We start from the raw sequence: 19,240 nt of genomic DNA on the forward strand, positions 1-19,240 counted from the left end.
GGTGGTCTGTGGATTGTCCTTGACTGTTCTCACCATTCTTCTTCTCTGCCTTTCTGATATTTTTCTTGGCCTGCCACTTCTGGGCTTAACAAGAACTGCACCTGTGTTCTTCCATTTCCTTATTATGTTCCTCACAGTGGAAACTGACAGGTTAAATCTCTGAGACAACTTTTTGTATCCTTCCCCTGAAAAGCTATGTTGAATAATCTTTGTTTTCAGATCATTTGAGAGTTGCTTTGAGGAGCCCATGATGCCACTCTTCATAGGAGAATCAAATAGGAGAACTACTTGCAAGTGGCCACCTTAAATACCTTTTCTCATGATTTGATACACCTGGCTATGAAGTTCAAAGCTCAATGAGGTTACAAAACCAATTTTGTGCTTCAGGAAGTCAGTAAAAAGTAGTTAGGAGTGTTCAAATCAAGAAAATGATAAGGGTGCCCATACTTTTGCACCGGTCAAATTTTGTTTAAATGCAGATTGCACATTTTCTGTTAGTACAATAAACCTCATTTGAATCCAGAAATATAATTGAGTCCATCAGTTATTAGATATATGAAACAAATAGCTGTTGCAAAAACCAAAATTGTTATAAAGAAAAAAGGATAACATTAATAGGGGTGCCCAAACTTTAACAGATGACCGTAATCCCTATGTAGATGAAGACAGTGAGGAAATCTGTATTTTGCATGCCCTTCCTACAGTTATGATGGCCCTGATAGGCTCAGATCCACCCCCAATATTGCCTGAGGATCAATGACTCACCCCATACATCTCAGAGATACCATCTAAACTCTGGTCAAAAGGGCCAAATGATATAGGGAAAATGCCTGTAGAACCAGTAAAAGTGTTTCTCAAACCTGGTGCCTAATCCTCATACTCTTTTGTCCCAAATACCCCAGGATGCTGCTTGGTTTACAGTTATTGATCTTACCAATGCCTTCTTTAGCATTCCGTTACACCCAGACTGCCAGTTTCTATTTGCATTCGCTTAGCAGGGCCGACAGTTAATATGGACAGTTATGCCACAAGGGGCCCAAAACAGTCCCAACCAGTTTGAAAAAAATATGAGCAGGTGTCTTTTGCCATTTCTGCCACTGTTAGCCTCCTTAAGTATCTGGCAGCACTGAACTGTCGGGTTTCGGCCTCGAGAATTCAGTTATGCCTTGGTCAAGTGATATTCTTGGGTCACTGTCTCCTTCAGGGTGCTAGACACCTCGCAGAAGAAAGAAAAATAGCTGTCAGCTCCCTTCCTTTCCCAAAAGATGAAACTGAACTCCAGCATTTTCTTGGACTGTGCACTTATTGTCGTCAGTGGATACCGGATGCATCCCGAAAAATGCAACCCCTTTACAACGCCTTGAAAGACGGCATAATGAGCTACAAGGAAAGATCACCGGTTTTCATGGAAAGCCTTAGTCATGCCTTCTCTGAGTTGAAGCGGCTTATTGCTTCCGCCCCTGCCTTGGGCATCCCGGACTATACTCGACCGTTCCATTTGTATGTGTCTGAGAATGAAGGACACGCAGCAGGGGTGCTTACACAATCACATGGCAACAGGCAACGACCAGTGGGCTATTATTCGGCCCGCCTCCACCCAGTGGCCCGAGCATCACCAAGTTGTATGAGGGCAGTTCACGCCACTCAGTCGTTGCTTGACAAGACTGCAGACATAATTCTTGGACATGAAACGCACATTTTTGCCCCGCATGATATTGCAGCAATACTGAGCCTTCACCAACCAAGACATTTGACTGTGCAACTACACTTATGGCTGCAGTGTTCACTCCTTTTGCCTGATTATGTCAAGTTGCATCGCTGTACAACAATCAACCCCGCTACTTTACTGCCGGTCCCCAAGAAAGATGGCAGTGATGAGGATTTTCTCCAACATGATTGTTCCCAACTTCTGACAGAAGAAACAGCTACTCCGCCAAATGTCAGTGAGAATCCACTCCCAAATCCTGATCTGGTGTTATACACGGATGGTTCAAGATATGCTGATGGGTTTGATAGATTCCACACGGGATATGCTGTTACCACAGAGGACACTGTAGTGCACGCAGCTGCACTCCCGCCCTCACAGTCAGCACAAGAAGCACTGACCATACAAGAACCTGATGATCTACAACAGACTGAAGTTTTCTGTCAGACCCTGCGAGACCGCTTAATGACGATGCAGAGAATGTCTCCAAAGGAAGAGGTGAAGCAATGGAAGACTGATGGGGCATGTATGGATAATGGTCTCTGGAAAAAGGACCAACTCGTGTGTCTCCCTAAGCGGATGTACCCTGCTATTGCCATATGGGCACATGGACCTACTCATCGAGGAAAGAATCAGGCCCTCGCACTGGTGCAAAAGTTCTACTGGGCCCCGGGAATTTCCACAGTTTTGACAGCGCTCAACCGTTCCTGTAATATCTGTCAGACTTGTAATCCCAGTCAACTTCAACGTGTACCCCCGAAGCATCTTGCTAAGCCCGACTATCCTTTCCAAAGGCTCCAGGTGGACCATATCATGTTGCCTAAGTCTGGAAGGTATGAATACGGTTTGGTTGTTGTTGACATGTTCTCCAGTTGGCTGGAAGCATTCCCCGTTACCAACATGACTGCAAAAACTACAGCGAAGAAACTGGTGATGGAAGTTATATGCAGATATGGGGTTCCAGAAGTTGTTGAAAGTGACCAAGGCCCGGCCTTTTCTTCTCATGTGTACCAAGAAGTTCTGACAATGCTTGGGATCCACTGTAGCCCTACATACTCCGTACCACCCACAATCCAGTGGGAAAGTTGAGAGGCTGAACGGCAAACTGAAGGGACAATTGACCAAAATGATGCAGGAGACTACGGCTCTATGGCCAGAGCTCCTACCCATTGTACTCTACCACATCCGTACTACCCCTATTGCAAAACCTGGCCTGTCCCCATATGAGATATAGTTTGGTGCTAGGCCCCCAGTTGCAAATTTCCAGCCTCAGCAGTTATCAGAAGAAACTGACCGTGCTGTCCAATATGTTATTCGGCTTAGCAAGATTTTTTACTAACACCCATACTCTAGTTTCCTTTTCTTTTTCAGATTCAGCAGAAACCGACACCTGTTATGACCTGAAGCCTGGTGATTTGGTAGTCGTGAAGAGGCATGTCAGGAAGCACGGACTAGAACCCTTGTATGACGGTCCCTATGAAGTCCTCCTCATCACCCAACAAGTCAATAGGAAATAAAGGGGACATAATGTTTTGGCTTTTCGCATTTTTCATATTATTATTGGTAGAAGTTAAAAGTTAAAGCTAGAAGATATTCAAAGATTAAGAGATCAATACGATAAAGACAATGATCGTAATAAGGACAGTTGGTGGTCTCATACCTTCTCCTTTCTCAATACAGCCAATTGGTTTAAGGGAATTGGGGGCTGGATAGCTGGGATCTTACAGAGCTTGTTACACAATGCTGCCTGTATCCTTGTTGTATATGTGATACTAAAACTTGTTCTTTGGTGTATTCCTGTATGTATTAGGAAATTCTGCACTAAGACCGCTAATGATGATACCAAAAGGTGTCGTTGCCCCTGCTTTTCTCTGCACCGATCTCAAAAGGCTACTTGATGAAGATGTTGAAGCCAAGCACATGGCTACCTACAAAAGATCTCCACCACCGTTATCAAAAATTGTTATTCGTGAACTGCAGTATACAGGGGGGACAGGTGCGCCGCGACAGCCATGACTGATAACACGGCATCAGTCATGTGAAGACCAGTACCCCTCAAGCTGATAGCTTGGGATAGCACCTCTGATGCTGCATATGTGTTAACAAAATTTATCTAGGGGGGAATTGTGAAGTACAGTATTCAGATGTACTTATTATTATTACTATTATAAAAAGGGTGAAATTATATGTTAAAAACTTAAATAGCACTATAGAGTCTGTACAAGATTAGAAAAACAAGGGACTTTCTTCCAGAAACATCACTAGTTTTGTCCATGGGTCTTGTGTGAAGTACAGTATTCAGATGTACGGGACATCTTGTTCTCCGGGATCCATTTTTGTGCTTGCGACGCCATTTTGTTGTTTACGAGTTAAATTTTGTAACTTAACTAGATGAAAGTTCACGGCTGTTATGAAACCAGACTGTTCCAGCTTGTACAAGATATGAGATGAGACCCTAAAAGAATGTGCTATTGTTCTATTCTCTACGTCACGTAACTAGGGACATCTTCCGATTTTCTTGCAATGCTATTGGCTTATAAAGTGAATGTATTACGACGATGTTATTGGTAGCTGAGTACTTTGCATAATTAAGCAAAAGATTATAAAAGAAGTGACTAAAATAAAGGGGACTAGTGATCTGCGTCGATCCTCCCGTACAGAGACCCCCGTCTCCGTGTGGTCATTTGAGTTGCTAGCAACACTGGAATAATTTGGTGATCACTGGCTCAACCGTGAAGGGTTAATTTAGCCCTCCCTAAATAGCTACCTCAACACTTGAATGATATTGAAGCTCAGTTCCTTCACCGTAAATGGAGTTGGCCTAAAGTACTCTATCCACCAAAGATAAAAACCTCTAGATCAGCACCACTCATTCAGTCCATATACAATGGCAATGAGTGCATGCGATTACCACAATATTGTATAGTGCTGCTCAGCTTGGTGAATAGCCGACTTGACGAGTCTGGCTACCATCTCAATACTTCAACAATAACATACACAACATGTGAACAGCTGTGGTGGGTATCGTTTTTGGCATAAAACTGCTGTGGTGGGATTTTGTCTTCTTTGTTTTCAATCTTGGACAACACATTAAAGGAAAACTGGAGGAAGGAAAAAAGGATGGATGGAAAAGAAGAAGAAGCAAAAGTGGGAAAAGAAAACAAAGATCAAAAGAAGGAATGGAATAAGAGATAGGATGGAAGGAAGACATACAGTTCCCTTATATATAAAGGATGATAGCCCCACTGGGCCCTACATTATGCTGCAAAATTTGTTGGTAGTCTTCAGACTTCATAATGCCATGCACACGGTCAAGCAGTCCAGTGCCAGAGGCAGCAAAGCAACACCAAAACATCAGGGAACCTCGGCCATGTTTGACTGTAGGGACCGTGTTTTTTTTCTTTGAATGCCTCTTTTTTTCTCCTGTAAACTTTATGTTGATGCCTTTGCCCAAAAAGCTCTACTTTTGTCTCATCTGACCAGAGAACATTCTTCCAAAACGTTTTAGGCTTTTTCAGGTTTTGGCAAACTCCAGCCTGGCTTTTTTATGTCTCGGGGTAAGAAGTGAGGTCCTCCTGGGTCTCCTACCATACAGTCCCTTTTCATTCAGACACCGACGGATAGTACGGGTTGACACTGTTGTACCCTCGGACTGCAGGGCAGCTTGAACTTGTTTGGATGTTAGTCGAGGTTCTTTATCCAACATCCGCACAATCTTGCGTTGAAATCTCTTGTCAATTTTTCTTTTCCGTCCACATCTAGGGAGGCTAGCCACAATGCCATGGGCTTTAAACTTCTTGATGACACTGCGCACGGTAGACACAGGAACATTCAGCTCTTTGGAGATGGACTTGTAGCCTTGAGATTGCTCATGCTTCCTCACAATTTGGTTTCTCAAGTCCTCAGACAGTTCTTTGGTCTTCTTTCTTTTCTCCATGCTCAATGTGGTACACACAAGGACACAGGACAGAGGTTGAGTCATCTTTAATCCATGTCAACTGGCTGCAAGTGTGATTTAGCTATTGCCAACACCTGTTAGGTGCCACAGGTAAGTTACAGGCGCTGTTAATTACACAAATTAGCGAAGCATCACATGATTTTTTGAACAGTGCCAATACTTTTGTCCACCCTCTTTTTTATGTTTGGTGTGGAATTATATCCAATTTGGCTTTAGGACAATTCTTTTTGTGTGTTTTTTCATTTAAGACAAATTAAATGAAGATAATAATAACAAAGAATTTGTGTTTGCAATCATTTTCAGGAAGAAACTGAGCATTATCTGACAATATTGCAGGGGTGTCAATACTTTTGGCCACAACTGTAGCTGGGAGAAAGTAAGAAATAAAGGGGCAAGGAATAAACAATGGAAGGAAGGATATGTACAGATATAATGCATTCGTATTAAATGTGCAATGTAGTTGGAACAGGTTTTGCAGCACCATTTGATCACATTAATAATTGGTGGGTATTCATATGGTTCCCACTACTCTCTGTTTCCTGGACCCTTCTACTAAACACTGAAATATCCAAAAATGCCTGCTCAGCCCATCACTGGATGCATTAGTGACCCGCCTCAGTTGGTCATTGGCTGTGTGGATATTTCTATCCATTTCTGGTGTGTTGAGGATTGAACCATAAATTAGGGACTAGTGCGGGCCAGGTGGCCAGAGAAAAGGGACCTGTTGGGGATCAAAGAATATAATTGCTTTTATTATTCTACTTCAGTCTGAACCCTTTTACTCATCCTTTTAATGAAAAGAAACGTATCTACTTTGAGCCAATTTTGCCTTTTTCCACTAATACAGAATAATCTTCAGCATTCTGTGCAGTGAAGATTTCCTTTCTTCCAGGACTACACTTGGCTGTTATTTATGAAACATTAGAATGACTGTCAATTGCCAGCTGTCCTACGAATCTGTGCCAACAGTCATAACCTAACGCAGGCTTTCGATTTATGATCTATTTCTGTAAATTAAATATTATACCTTGCAATTACTTTGCTTCTGGAATAAGTCTCTTACCTTTTGTGGCATCCATCCCACCTACAGCAAACAGCATCCCCACAGTAGACTTCCTAGGCTTAGTGCGAGGGCTCTGGAGCATGGGTCTCCTCTCCGGCAATAGATGGTATTTCATAGCTTCCATAATTAGTTTCTGGCACTCAATATCATCCCTAAATAGTGCATTATTTTCCATATCTGCAAGAAACTAACAGCAACATATAATTTTATTATTAAAAATCCTTTGGACAATAGATCAGTGTGTCTCATAATGGGATATGCATTAAAGAAAAGAGTTTGTCCACCAATTTTATTTTCAACTTAAGCATATGTAATTGGGGCTAAATATTTTTGCAACTGGGGTTCATTAAACCCCTTCATAACGTATATTTGCATCATAGGTTGTGTACCAGCATTCGATGCGGGCTCTGGCACTGAGCCCGCAAGACTTCAGGCACATGACAGCTGATTTGATCAGCTGTCATGTGCCCCTAGCAGCCTCAGGTAGAATAAGCAGTCACTGTTAACATGTTACATGCCGATGTCAATCTCTGACAGCAGCATTTAACATGCACGCACTGAAAGTGTGTCACAAACCCCGCCGATCGGCGCCTGTCACATGATCACGATGGGTTAGCATGACAACAGGGGGTCTGCAGAAGACCCCTGTGCTTGTCACTGCAGATCTGCTATGAGCGCCATCCAGTGGCCGGCGTTCACAGCAGATCATTTCTACTACAAGCGATCAACAGATCGCAGCTTCAAGTCTCCTATGGAGACTATTGAAGCCAGTAAAAAAGGAAAAAAAATGGTTTTAAAAATATAAAAAAATTAAAAGAATATAAAAAGTTCAAATCACCCCCTTTAATGCTATTCAAAATAAAACAAAAAAAATACACATTTGGTATCGCTGCGTTCACAATCGCCCGATCTATCAAAATATAAAAAGAATTATTCCAATCGGTAAACGGCGTAATGAGAAAAAAAAAACTGAAGACGCCAGTGCTTTTGTATCATTTACTTTTTTTTTTTTTTTTTTTTTTTACAAACTTTGGAAAGTTTTTCACCACTTAATAAATGAAAAAAAATAAAGAACTATGCATCTTTGGTATCTGCAACCTCGTATTGACCTGGAGAATCATAATGGTAGGTCAGTTTGACCATATAATGAACATGGTAAAAAAAAAAAAAAAATTGTGGAATTGCAATTTTACCACACCTGGAATTGTTTTCCCGTTTTCCAGCAAACAATATCGTCAAATCAATGGTGTCGTTCAAAAGTACAACTCATCCCGCAAAAAACAAAACCTCACACGGCCATATTTACATGCAAATTAAAAAGTTATGGCTCTGGGAAGAAGGGGAGCAAAAAATGAAAACGCAAAAACGGAAAATCCCAAGGTCCTGAAGGGGTTAAAAAATTTAGTATAGTTTCTCTTCTAGAGTTTCTGTATTGCATTGTCTATTGCTGGCTGCAGAATGAGTTAGCTGAGAATCCATCAGTCAGCCCACTATGATGATCTGACAGGGAGACGCTGGAATGCCTTTGTTTGTCTTTTTCTGAGCTCCTCTCAGCTGATTTATTTTTACTTCAATAAATTTTTATTGCATATTTTCGAAAAAGAAAACATAAGTAACAACACCCCCAACGTAGGGGTTTAAACAAGGCAAACATAAGCATAAATGCGCACCCTGTAGACTGTGAGCCCTCGCGGGCAGGGTCCTCTCTCCTTATGTACTTGTGTGTCCTTTGTCTTACACATGTTTATTATTCTTGTCTATATTTCCCCTTTTCACATGTAAAGCGCCATGGAATAAATGGCGCTATATAAATGCATAATAATAATAATACTCATAGATTGACATAATGTATAAAACAGAAAACATACCGACACTTGCTTTAAAAAAAAAAAATCATATGAAAAGATATATATCTTCAATTTAAAGGGGCAGACCTCTGACCAAGTAACCACGGTTCCCATATTCAATCAACCTTTTTCTTGGTAACTGACGAGTGCGCCAGAGTTTGTTCATATTGACAATGTATTTTAATTTTGTCCACCACTTCTCTCATGGTGAGGAGACATCCCCTTCCATTTAGCAGCAAAGGTGAGCCTAGCCGCAATCAGAATATGCGACACTATACCCAGGGGCTGGCTGGCACTTTTCAGCCTGGGGGGCAATCACTAGGCAGTGGCCCTCCAGTTGCGGTGCTTTTGCCCTGTTTGTCTCTGGCCGCTGCATTAAAGAAGCAAAGATAACAGACTTTAAAAACAGGGTGGTACATAGATATGGGAACAGAACAGAGCTAGCTGCATATATATGGAAGCAGAACCAAGCTTACTGCCTACATAGATAATGTAACAGAAGCAAGCTGACTACATAGACACGAGACCGGAACCAAGATTGCTGACTGGAGCTTACTACAGAGATATGGGAGCAGAACCAAACTTACTACAGAGATATGGGAGCAGAACCAAGCTTACTACAGAGATATGGGAGCAGAACAGAGCTTACTACAGAGATAAGGGAGCAGAACGGAGCTTACCACAGAGATATGGGAGCAGAACGGAGCTTACTACAGAGATATGGGAGCAGAACGGAGATTACTACAGAGATATGGGAGCAGAACCAAACTTACTACAGAGATATGGGAGCAGAACCAAGCTTACTACAGAGATATGGGAGCAGAACAGAGCTTACTACAGAGATAAGGGAGCAGAACTGAGCTTACTACAGAGATATGGGAGCAGAACCGAGCTTACTACAGAGATATGTGAGCAGAAACCTAGCTTAATACAGATATATGAGATCAGAACGGAGCTTACTACAGAGATATGGGAGCAGAACAGAGATTACTACAGAGATAAGGGAGCATAACTGAGCTTACTACAGAAGTATAGGAGCAGAACAGAGCTTACTACAGAGATATGGGAGCCGAACCAAGCTTACTGCAGAGATATGGGAGCCGAACCAAGCTTACTGCAGAGATATGGGAGCCGAACCGAGCTTACTACAGAGATATGGGAGCAGAACCGAGCTTACTACAGAGATATGGAGCAGAATGGAGCTTATTACAGAGATATGGGAGCAGAACGGAGCTTACTACAGAGATATGAGATCAGAACGGAGCTTACTACAGAAGTATAGGAGCAGAACGGAGCTTACTACAGAGATATGGGAGCAGAACTGAGCCTACTAGAGAGATATGGCAGCAGAACAGAGCTTAATGTAGAGCTGTGGGGGCAGGACTGAGCTTACTACAGAAGTATAGGAGCAGAACTGAGCTCACTACAAAGATATGGGAGCAGAACCAAGCTTACTACAGAGATGTGGGAACAGAACGGAGCTTACTGCAGAGATAAGGGAGCAGAGCCAAACTTACTCCAGAGATAAGGGAGCAGAACAGAGCTTACTACAGAAGTATAGGAGCAGAACGGAGCTTACTACAGAGATATGGGAGGAGAACCGAGCTTACTACAGAGATATAGGAGCAGAACTGAGCTTACTACAGAGATATGAGATCAGAACGGAGCTTACTACAGAGATATGGGAGCAAAACTGAGCTTACTACAGAGATATGGGAGCAGAACGGAGCTTACTACAGAGATATGAGATCAGAACGGAGCTTACTACAGAGATATGAGATCAGAACGGAGCTTACTACAGAAGTATAGGAGCAGAACGGAGCTTACTACAGAGATATGGGAGCAGAACTGAGCCTACTAGAGAGATATGGCAGCAGAACAGAGCTTGCTACAGAGATAAGGGAGCAGAACTGAGCTTACTACAGAGATATGGGAGCAGAACGGAGCTTACTACAGAGATATGGGAGCAGAACGGAGATTACTACAGAGATATGGGAGCAGAACCAAACTTACTACAGAGATATGGGAGCAGAACCAAGCTTACTACAGAGATAAGGGAGCAGAACTGAGCTTACTACAGAGATATGGGAGCAGAACCAAGCTTACTACAGAGATATGGGAGCAGAAACCTAGCTTAATACAGATATATGAGATCAGAACGGAGCTTACTACAGAGATATGGGAGCAGAACGGAGATTACTACAGAGATAAGGGAGCAGAACCGAGCTTACTACAGAAGTATAGGAGCAGAACAGAGCTTACTACAGAGATATGGGAGCCGAACCAAGCTTACTGCAGAGATATGGGAGCCGAACCAAGCTTACTGCAGAGATATGGGAGCCGAACCGAGCTTACTACAGAGATATGGGAGCAGAACCGAGCTTACTACAGAGATATGGGAGCAGAACCGAGCTTACTACAGAGATATGGGAGCAGAACCGAGCTTACTACAGAAGTTTAGGAGCAGAACGGAGCTTACTACAGAGATATGGGAGCAGAACGGAGCTTACTACAGAGATAAGGGAGCAGAACTGAGCTTACTACAGAAGTATAGGAGCAGAACCGAGCTTACTACAGAGATATGGGAGCAGAACCGAGCTTACTACAGAAGTTTAGGAGCAGAACGGAGCTTACTACAGAGATATGGGAGCAGAACGGAGCTTACTACAGAGATAAGGGAGCAGAACTGAGCTTACTACAGAAGTATAGGAGCAGAACAGAGCTTACTACAGAGATATATGGGAGCCGAACCAAGCTTACTGCAGAGATATGGGAGCAGAACTGAGCTTACTACAGAGATAAGGGAGCCGAACCAAGCTTACTGCAGAGATATGGGAGCAGAACTGAGACTACTACAAAGATATGGGAACAGAACGGAGCCTACTACAAAGATATGGGAGCAGAACTGAGCTTACTACAGAGATATGGGAGCATAATGGAGCTTACTACAGAGATATGGGAGCAGAACGGAGCTTACTACAGAGATATGGGAGCAGAACGGAGCTTACTACAGAGATATGGGAGCAGAACTGAGCTTACTACAGAAGTATAGGAGCAGAACAGAGCTTACTACAGAGATATATGGGAGCCGAACCAAGCTTACTGCAGAGATATGGGAGCAGAACTGAGCTTACTACAGAGATATGGGAGCCGAACCAAGCTTACTGCAGAGATATGGGAGCAGAACTGAGACTACTACAAAGATATGGGAACAGAACGGAGCCTACTACAAAGATATGGGAGCAGAACTGAGCTTACTACAGAGATATGGGAGCATAATGGAGCTTACTACAGAGATATGGGAGCAGAACGGAGCTTACTACAGAGATATGGGAGCAGAACGGAGCTTACTACAGAGATATGGGAGCAGAACGGAGCTTACTACAGAGATATGGAGCAGAACGGAGCTTATTACAGAGATATGGGAGCAGAACGGAGCTTACTACAGAGATATGAGATCAGAACGGAGCTTACTACAGAGATATGGGAGCAGAACTGAGCCTACTAGAGAGATATGGCAGCAGAACAGAGCTTAATGTAGAGATGTGGGGGCAGGACTGAGCTTACTACAGAAGTATAGGAGCAGAACGGAGCTTACTACAGAGATATGGGAGCAGAACTGAGCCTACTAGAGAGATATGGCAGCAGAACAGAGCTTAATGTAGAGCTGTGGGGGCAGGACTGAGCTTACTACAGAAGTATAGGAGCAGAACTGAGCTTACAAAGATATGGGAGCAGAACCAAGCTTACTACAGAGATGTGGGAACAGAACGGAGCTTACTGCAGAGATAAGGGAGCAGAGCCAAACTTACTCCAGAGATATGGGAGCAGAACAGAGCTTACTACAGAAGTATAGGAGCAGAACGGAGCTTACTACAGAGATATGGGAGGAGAACCGAGCTTACTACAGAGATATAGGAGCAGAACTGAGCTTACTACAGAGATATGTGATCAGAACGGAGCTTACTACAGCGATATGGGAGCAAAACTGAGCTTACTACAGAGATATGGGAGCAGAACGGAGCTTACTACAGAGATATGAGATCAGAACGGAGCTTACTACAGAGATATGAGATCAGAACGGAGCTTACTACAGAAGTATAGGAGCAGAACGGAGCTTACTACAGAGATATGGGAGCAGAACTGAGCCTACTAGAGAGATATGGCAGCAGAACAGAGCTTAATGTAGAGCTGTGGGGGCAGGACTGAGCTTACTACAGAAGTATAGGAGCAGAACGGAGCTTACTACAGAGATATGGGAGCAGAACCGAGCTTACTACAGAGATATAGGAGCAGAACTGAGCTTACTACAGAGATAGGAGATCAGAACCGAGCTTACTACAGAGATATGGGAGCTGAACAGAGCTTACTACAGAAGTATAGGAGCAGAATGGAGCTTACTACAGAGATATGGGAGGAGAACCGAGCTTACTACAGAGATATAGGACAGAACTGAGCTTACTACAGAGATATGAGATCAGAACGGAGCTTACTACAGAGATATGGGAGCAAAACTGAGCTTACTACAGAGATATGGGAGCAGAACGGAGCTTACTACAGAGATATGAGATCAGAACGGAGCTTACTACAGAAGTATAGGAGCAGAATGGAGCTTACTACAGAAGTATAGGAGAAGAACAGAGCTTACTACAGAGATATGGGAGCAGAACTGAGCCTACTAGAGAGATATGGCAGCAGAACGGAGCTTAATGTAGGGCTGTGGGAGCAGGACTGAGCTTACTACAGAAGTATAGGAGCAGAACAGAGCTTACTACAGAGATATGGGAGCAGAACCGAGCTTACTACAGAGATATAGGAGCAGAACTGAGCTTACTACAGAGATATGGGAGCAGAACTGAGCCTACTAGAGAGATATGGCAGTAGAACGGAGCTTAATGTAGGGCTGTGGGAGCAGAACTGAGCTTACTACAGAAGTATAGGAGCAGAACGGAGCTTACTACAGAGATATGGGAGCAGAACCGAGCTTACTACAGAGATATAGGAGCAGAACTGAGCTTACTACAGAGATAGGAGATCAGAACCGAGCTTACTACAGAGATATGGGAGCTGAACAGAGCTTACTACAGAAGTATAGGAGCAGAACGGAGCTTACTACAGAGATATGGGAGGAGAACTGAGCTTACTACAGAGATATAGGAGCAGAACTGAGCTTACTACAGAGATATGGGAGCAGAACCGAGCTTACTACAGAGATATAGGAGCAGAACTGAGCTTACTACAGAGATATGGGAGCAGAACTGAGCCTACTAGAGAGATATGGCAGCAGAACGGAGCTTAATGTAGGGCTGTGGGAGCAGGACTGAGCTTACTACAGAACTATAGGAGCAGAACGGAGCTTACTACAGAGATATGGGAGCAGAACCGAGCTTACTACAGAGATATAGGAGCAGAACTGAGCTTACTACAGAGATAGGAGATCAGAACCGAGCTTACTACAGAGATATGGGAGCTGAACAGAGCTTACTACAGAAGTATAGGAGCAGAACGGAGCTTACTACAGAGATATGGGAGGAGAACGAAGCTTACTACAGAGATATGGGAGCAGAACCGAGCCCTAAGAAAAAAATAATGGAATGTGAGTGCCCCTATCAAAACTAATAATGTCCCCATTTATAACAAATAATGTCCTCTGAGTGCCCACAAAGCTCTGAACATACAGAATGATGGTCCTACATACCACAAAACAAAATACGATGGTCCCCAAAGCCCTTTATTATTCATTGAGGACCCCACATCTCCCTATATATGGTAAAATGGCTACAGAGCCCCTATATACAATAAGATGTTCCCATTGCCCCTATATATAGTATGATGGTCCCCACTGCCCCTATATACAGCATGAAGGTCCCCCTGCCACCTATATATAGTATGAAGGTCCCCACTGCTCCCTGTATAGAGTATGAAAGTCTCCACTGGCCCCTATGTATATACAGTTGGAACCAGAAGTTTACATCCACTATATACTGTATAAAAATACAAATCTGCATGTTTTTCTCAATATCTGACATGAAATCAGGATAAACCTTTCCTGTTTTAGGTCATATGTGTCTTTTTATATAATGTATGGAAACTTCTGGTTTCAACTGTATAGTATAATGGCCCCACTGCCCTTTATATATAGTATAAAGGTCCCCACTGCACCAAATAAATAGTTTGGTGGCCCCAGTTGCCCCCATGTATATAGTAGAATGGTCCCAGTCCCCCCATATATAAAGTATGATGGTCCCACAGCCCCATATATATATAGTAAGGCTATGTGCACACGCTGCGGATCCGCAGCAGTTTTTTCTACAGTGTACAGTAGCATTCTAACCTATGGAAAAAAAAAACGCTGTGCAGACGCTGCGGAATTTTCCGCGCGGATTTGCTGCGGTTTCAAAACCGCAGAAAGAATTGACATGTCAATTTTTTCTGCGGATTCCGCTGTGGTTTGCCATCTCCTCCATTGTGGAGATGAAAAAGACTCAGCTTTCTCACACTGGGCCCTACATTATGCTGCAAAATTTGTTGGTAGTCTTCAGACTTCATAATGCCATGCACACGGTCAAGCAGTCCAATGCCAGAGGCAGCAAAGCAACCCCAAAACATCAGGGAACCTCCACCATGTTTGACTGTAGGGACAGTGTTTTTTTCTTTGAATGCCTCTTTTTTTCCTCCTGTAAACTCTATGTTGATGCCTTTGTCCAAAAAGCTCTACTTTTGTCTAATCTGACCAGAGAACATTCTTGCAAAACGTTTTAGGCTTTTTCAGGTAAGTTTTGGCAAACTCCAGCCTGGCTTTTTATGTCTCGGGGTAAGAAGTGGGGTCTTCCTGGGTCTCCTACCATACAGTCCCTTTTCAATCAGACGCCGACGGATAGTACGGGTTGACACTGTTGTACCCTCGGACTGCAGGGCAGCTTGAACTTGTTTGGATGTTAGTCGAGGTTCTTTATCCAACATCCACACTATCTTGCGTTGAAATCTCTTGTCAATTTTTCTTTTCCGTCCACATCTAGGGAGATTAGCCACAGTGCCATGGGCTTTAAACTTCTTGATGACACTGCGCACGGTAGACACAGGAACATTCAGGTCTTTGGAGATGGACTTGTAGCCTTGAGATTGCTCATGCTTCCTCACAATTTGGTTTCTCAAGTCCTCAGACAGTTCTTTGGTCTTCTTTCTTTTCTCCATGCTCAATGTGGTACACACAAGGACACAGGACAGAGGTTGAGTCAACTTTAATCCATGTCACCTGGCTGCAAGTGTGATTTAGTTATTGCCAACACCTGTTAGGTGCCACAGGTAAGTTACAGGTGCTGTTAATTACACAAATTAGAGAAGCATCACATGATTTTTCTAACAGTGCCAATACTTTTGTCCACCCTCTTTTTTATGTTTGGTGTGGCATTATATCCAATTTGGCTTTAGGACAATTCTTTTTGTGTTTTTTCATTTAAGACAAATCACATGAAGATAATAATACCAAAGAATTTGTGTTTGCAATCATTTTCAGGAAGAAACTGAGCATTATCTGACAGAATTGCAGGGGTGTCAATACTTTTGGCCACAACTGTAGTATGATGGCCCCAGCCCCCGCAGTTTCACCCCCCCATTTATACAGTATGATGGCCGCAGCTTCAACCCCCCCATATATACAATAGGATGGCCGCAGTTTCAACCCCCCCCATATATACAGTAGGATGGCCGCAGTTTCAACCCCCCCATATATACAGTAGGATGGCCGCAGTTTCAACCCCCCCATATATACAGTAGGATGGCCGCAGTTTCAACCCCCCCATATATACAGTAGGATGGCCGCAGTTTCAACCCCCCCATATATACAGTATGATGGCTGTAGATTCAACCCCCCCATGTATACAGTATGATGGCCGCAGTTTCAACCCCCCCATATATACAGTATGATGGCCGCAGTTTCAACCCCCCATATAGACAGTATGATGGCTGTAGATTCAACCCCCCCATATATACAGTATGATGGTCGCAGTTTCACCCCCAAATATACAGTATGATGGCCGCAGTTTCAACCCCCCCTCATATATACAATAGGATGGCCGCAGTTTCAATATATACAATAGGATGGCCGCAGTTTCAACCCCCACTCATATATACAATAGGATGGCCGCAGTTTCAACCCCCCCTCATATATACAGTATGATGGCCCCACAGCCCCGTTCATATAAAAAATAATAAAGTTTATACTCACCTCATCCTGTTTCCCGGCACTGACCGCAGCCTCCATCTTCTCTTCTGGCCCGCTAAGCGGCACGAGACAATGACGTTATCGCGCCGCCTGCGCACAGTCTGTCTCATAAACCGCAGACAGCGGCTGAGACAGACTGTGATGTGCGCAGCCGTGTCTGCTGCCAGCTGCATCACATCACATGACAGCAGACACGGCCGCATGCAGATCACTGTGCAGGGCCATCAGGTGGCCAGCCCTGCACAGCTGCTGGGGAAGCGGCCCGGGGGGCATTTGCCTCCCTGCCACCTGGCCCAGCCTGCCCCTGACTATACCCCTGATATTTAAAGAAAAATCAGTTGTCCCTATATGCAACAGTCCCATTGATGGTGTCAAGTATTTATAGTATTCCAAAAACCGATCGCCACTGGACAGGACCACCACATGTGGCTCAACGATCCCAAACCACCGCAACCTCTCCAACAAGCCGAAGTCTGGTTTGGCCCATAATGTACCAGTTGTCTTGGACACCTATACTACCTAAGATGCATCTTCTTTAACTGTTCTAGGTGACCAAGATGACACTCTACATATTTCTCTTAAAGGGAATCTGTCACCCTTTTTTTGGCCTTTCAGCTGCCGGCATAGACATCGGGGGCTTATCTACAGCATTCTGTAATGCTGTAGATAAGCCTCCGATGTAACCTGAAAGATAAGAAAAACACGTTATACTCACCGAGGTGGGCGGTCTAGTCCGATGGGTGTCGCCATCCCGTCCGGCGCCTCCCTTCTTCATGCGATGACGTCCTCTTCTCCCGTCCTGTAATGGCTCCGGCGCAGGCGCACTGCTCTGCCCTGTTGAGGGCAGAGCAGAGTCCTGCAGTGCGCAGGCGTCGGGAGAGGTCTGGCGCCTGCGCACTGCAGAATTCTGCTCTGCCCTCAACAGGGCAGAGCAATGCGCCTGCGCCAGAGCCATTTCAGGACGGGAGAAGAGGACGTCATCGCATGAAGAAGGGAGGCGCCGGACGGGATGGCGACACCCATCGGACCGGACCACCCACCTCGGTGAGTATAATATAACGTGTTTTTCTTCTCTTTCAGGTTACATCGGGGGCTTATCTACAGCATTACAGAATGCTGTAGATAAGCCCCCGATGTCTATGCCGGCAGCTAATAAGGGAAAAAAGGGTGACAGATTCCCTTTAAACTATCCCTCCATTCCTCTGGATCCCACGTTGTTCCCAATTCCTCCTCCCATTTTAGCATATATGATAATTTAGCATCCACCTCTGGATCATTTAATACACTATAGAGGATTGAAACACCTTTGGGGCCTGATTCAGGTCGTAGGAGGAATCCCATGGCTTTGTGATTCACAGGGGGTTTAAGGAAAAGGGAGTCTGGCATAGTTTGGAGCAAATGTCTGATCTGTAGGTATTGGTAAAAAAAGACGCCTAATACTAGGGAATTTGGAACAGAGTTGATCGAATGGGATGACAAGAGAGCCATCTATCAGGTCCTGGAGGGATTCAACTCCTGCAGTGGACCAGCGTTGTAAGTTAATAAAGGGGATAAGCATTTCCAAAGCTGTTAAGGACATATTTGTTAAAGGAATATTTAGAAGGCTTGAAGCAAATTTCCTCCAATAACGTATGGCTGTTGATGCGGTAGGTAGACACAGGGTGTAGTTACTAAATTTAAAAGCTTCCATTTCCAACGTAAGCCGCGTCGAGTTCAATTTAGAATAAAATGACTCAATCTGAAGCCACTTATGTGTCTTATCCAATAACCACCAGTCTCTAATACCCGTTAGTACCGTCGCTTTATGCATGTAAGTTAGGGGCACCCATCCCCCCAAATTCATAAGGATAATATAGTAACCTACCAGCCACTCTTGGTTTTTTATATGCCCAAATGAAGTCATTAGCTATTTTTTGAAGGGATTTAATTATCCTAAGAGGAATCTGGACAGGGATGCAACAAAAATAATATAAAACCTTGAGAAGTACCAACATCTTATAAATGTTAATCCTTGCTATCCATGACATAGTAGCTGTACGTAATTCCTCCAGACTCCTCCTAGATTCTTGTATCAATTTTGAGAAATTCCTTTCCACCAATTGTGTAGAATTAGTGAGGACTATGCCTAAATATGGGAGCTCATCACTCACCCACTTAAAGGGATACTCCCGCTCCAAACATTCCTGAATTGTGGCTGAAACCAATACAGGAAAGACCAAAGACTTAGCAGCATTTAGTTTATAATATGAGACATTAGCAAACGCCTCCAAAGCAAGGCTAATAGCACGGAAGGAGGACTCTACATTAGTACAAGACAGCACAACACACAAGAACACATTGACCAGAAGTCATAAATGTAAAAATATATATACTTTATTATTTTATAAATAAAAGGTACTTGAGGTATTTTAAAAGTAGCAAAGCATCAGTGTTTTATAATATA

General features: G+C 43.6%; 1 protein-coding gene across 3 annotated transcripts in view; it reads right to left on the reverse strand.

The window, feature by feature from the left end:
* The window catches only part of KLHL5 (kelch like family member 5), a 148,487-nt gene that overhangs the window by 17,766 nt on the left and 111,481 nt on the right, over positions 1-19,240 (reverse strand). For all 3 annotated transcript variants that reach the window (XM_073561082.1, XM_073561083.1, XM_073561081.1), the window contains exon 6: positions 6,727-6,913. In XM_073561082.1, coding sequence (XP_073417183.1) covers positions 6,727-6,913 — 187 coding nt within the window. The remainder of the gene's footprint in view (positions 1-6,726; positions 6,914-19,240) is intronic.

This window comes from Dendrobates tinctorius, unplaced genomic scaffold (assembly GCF_039654945.1).
Source record: "Dendrobates tinctorius isolate UK_male_01 unplaced genomic scaffold, ASM3965494v1 ptg000314l, whole genome shotgun sequence".
NCBI classification, from domain to species: Eukaryota; Metazoa; Chordata; class Amphibia; order Anura; family Dendrobatidae; genus Dendrobates; species Dendrobates tinctorius.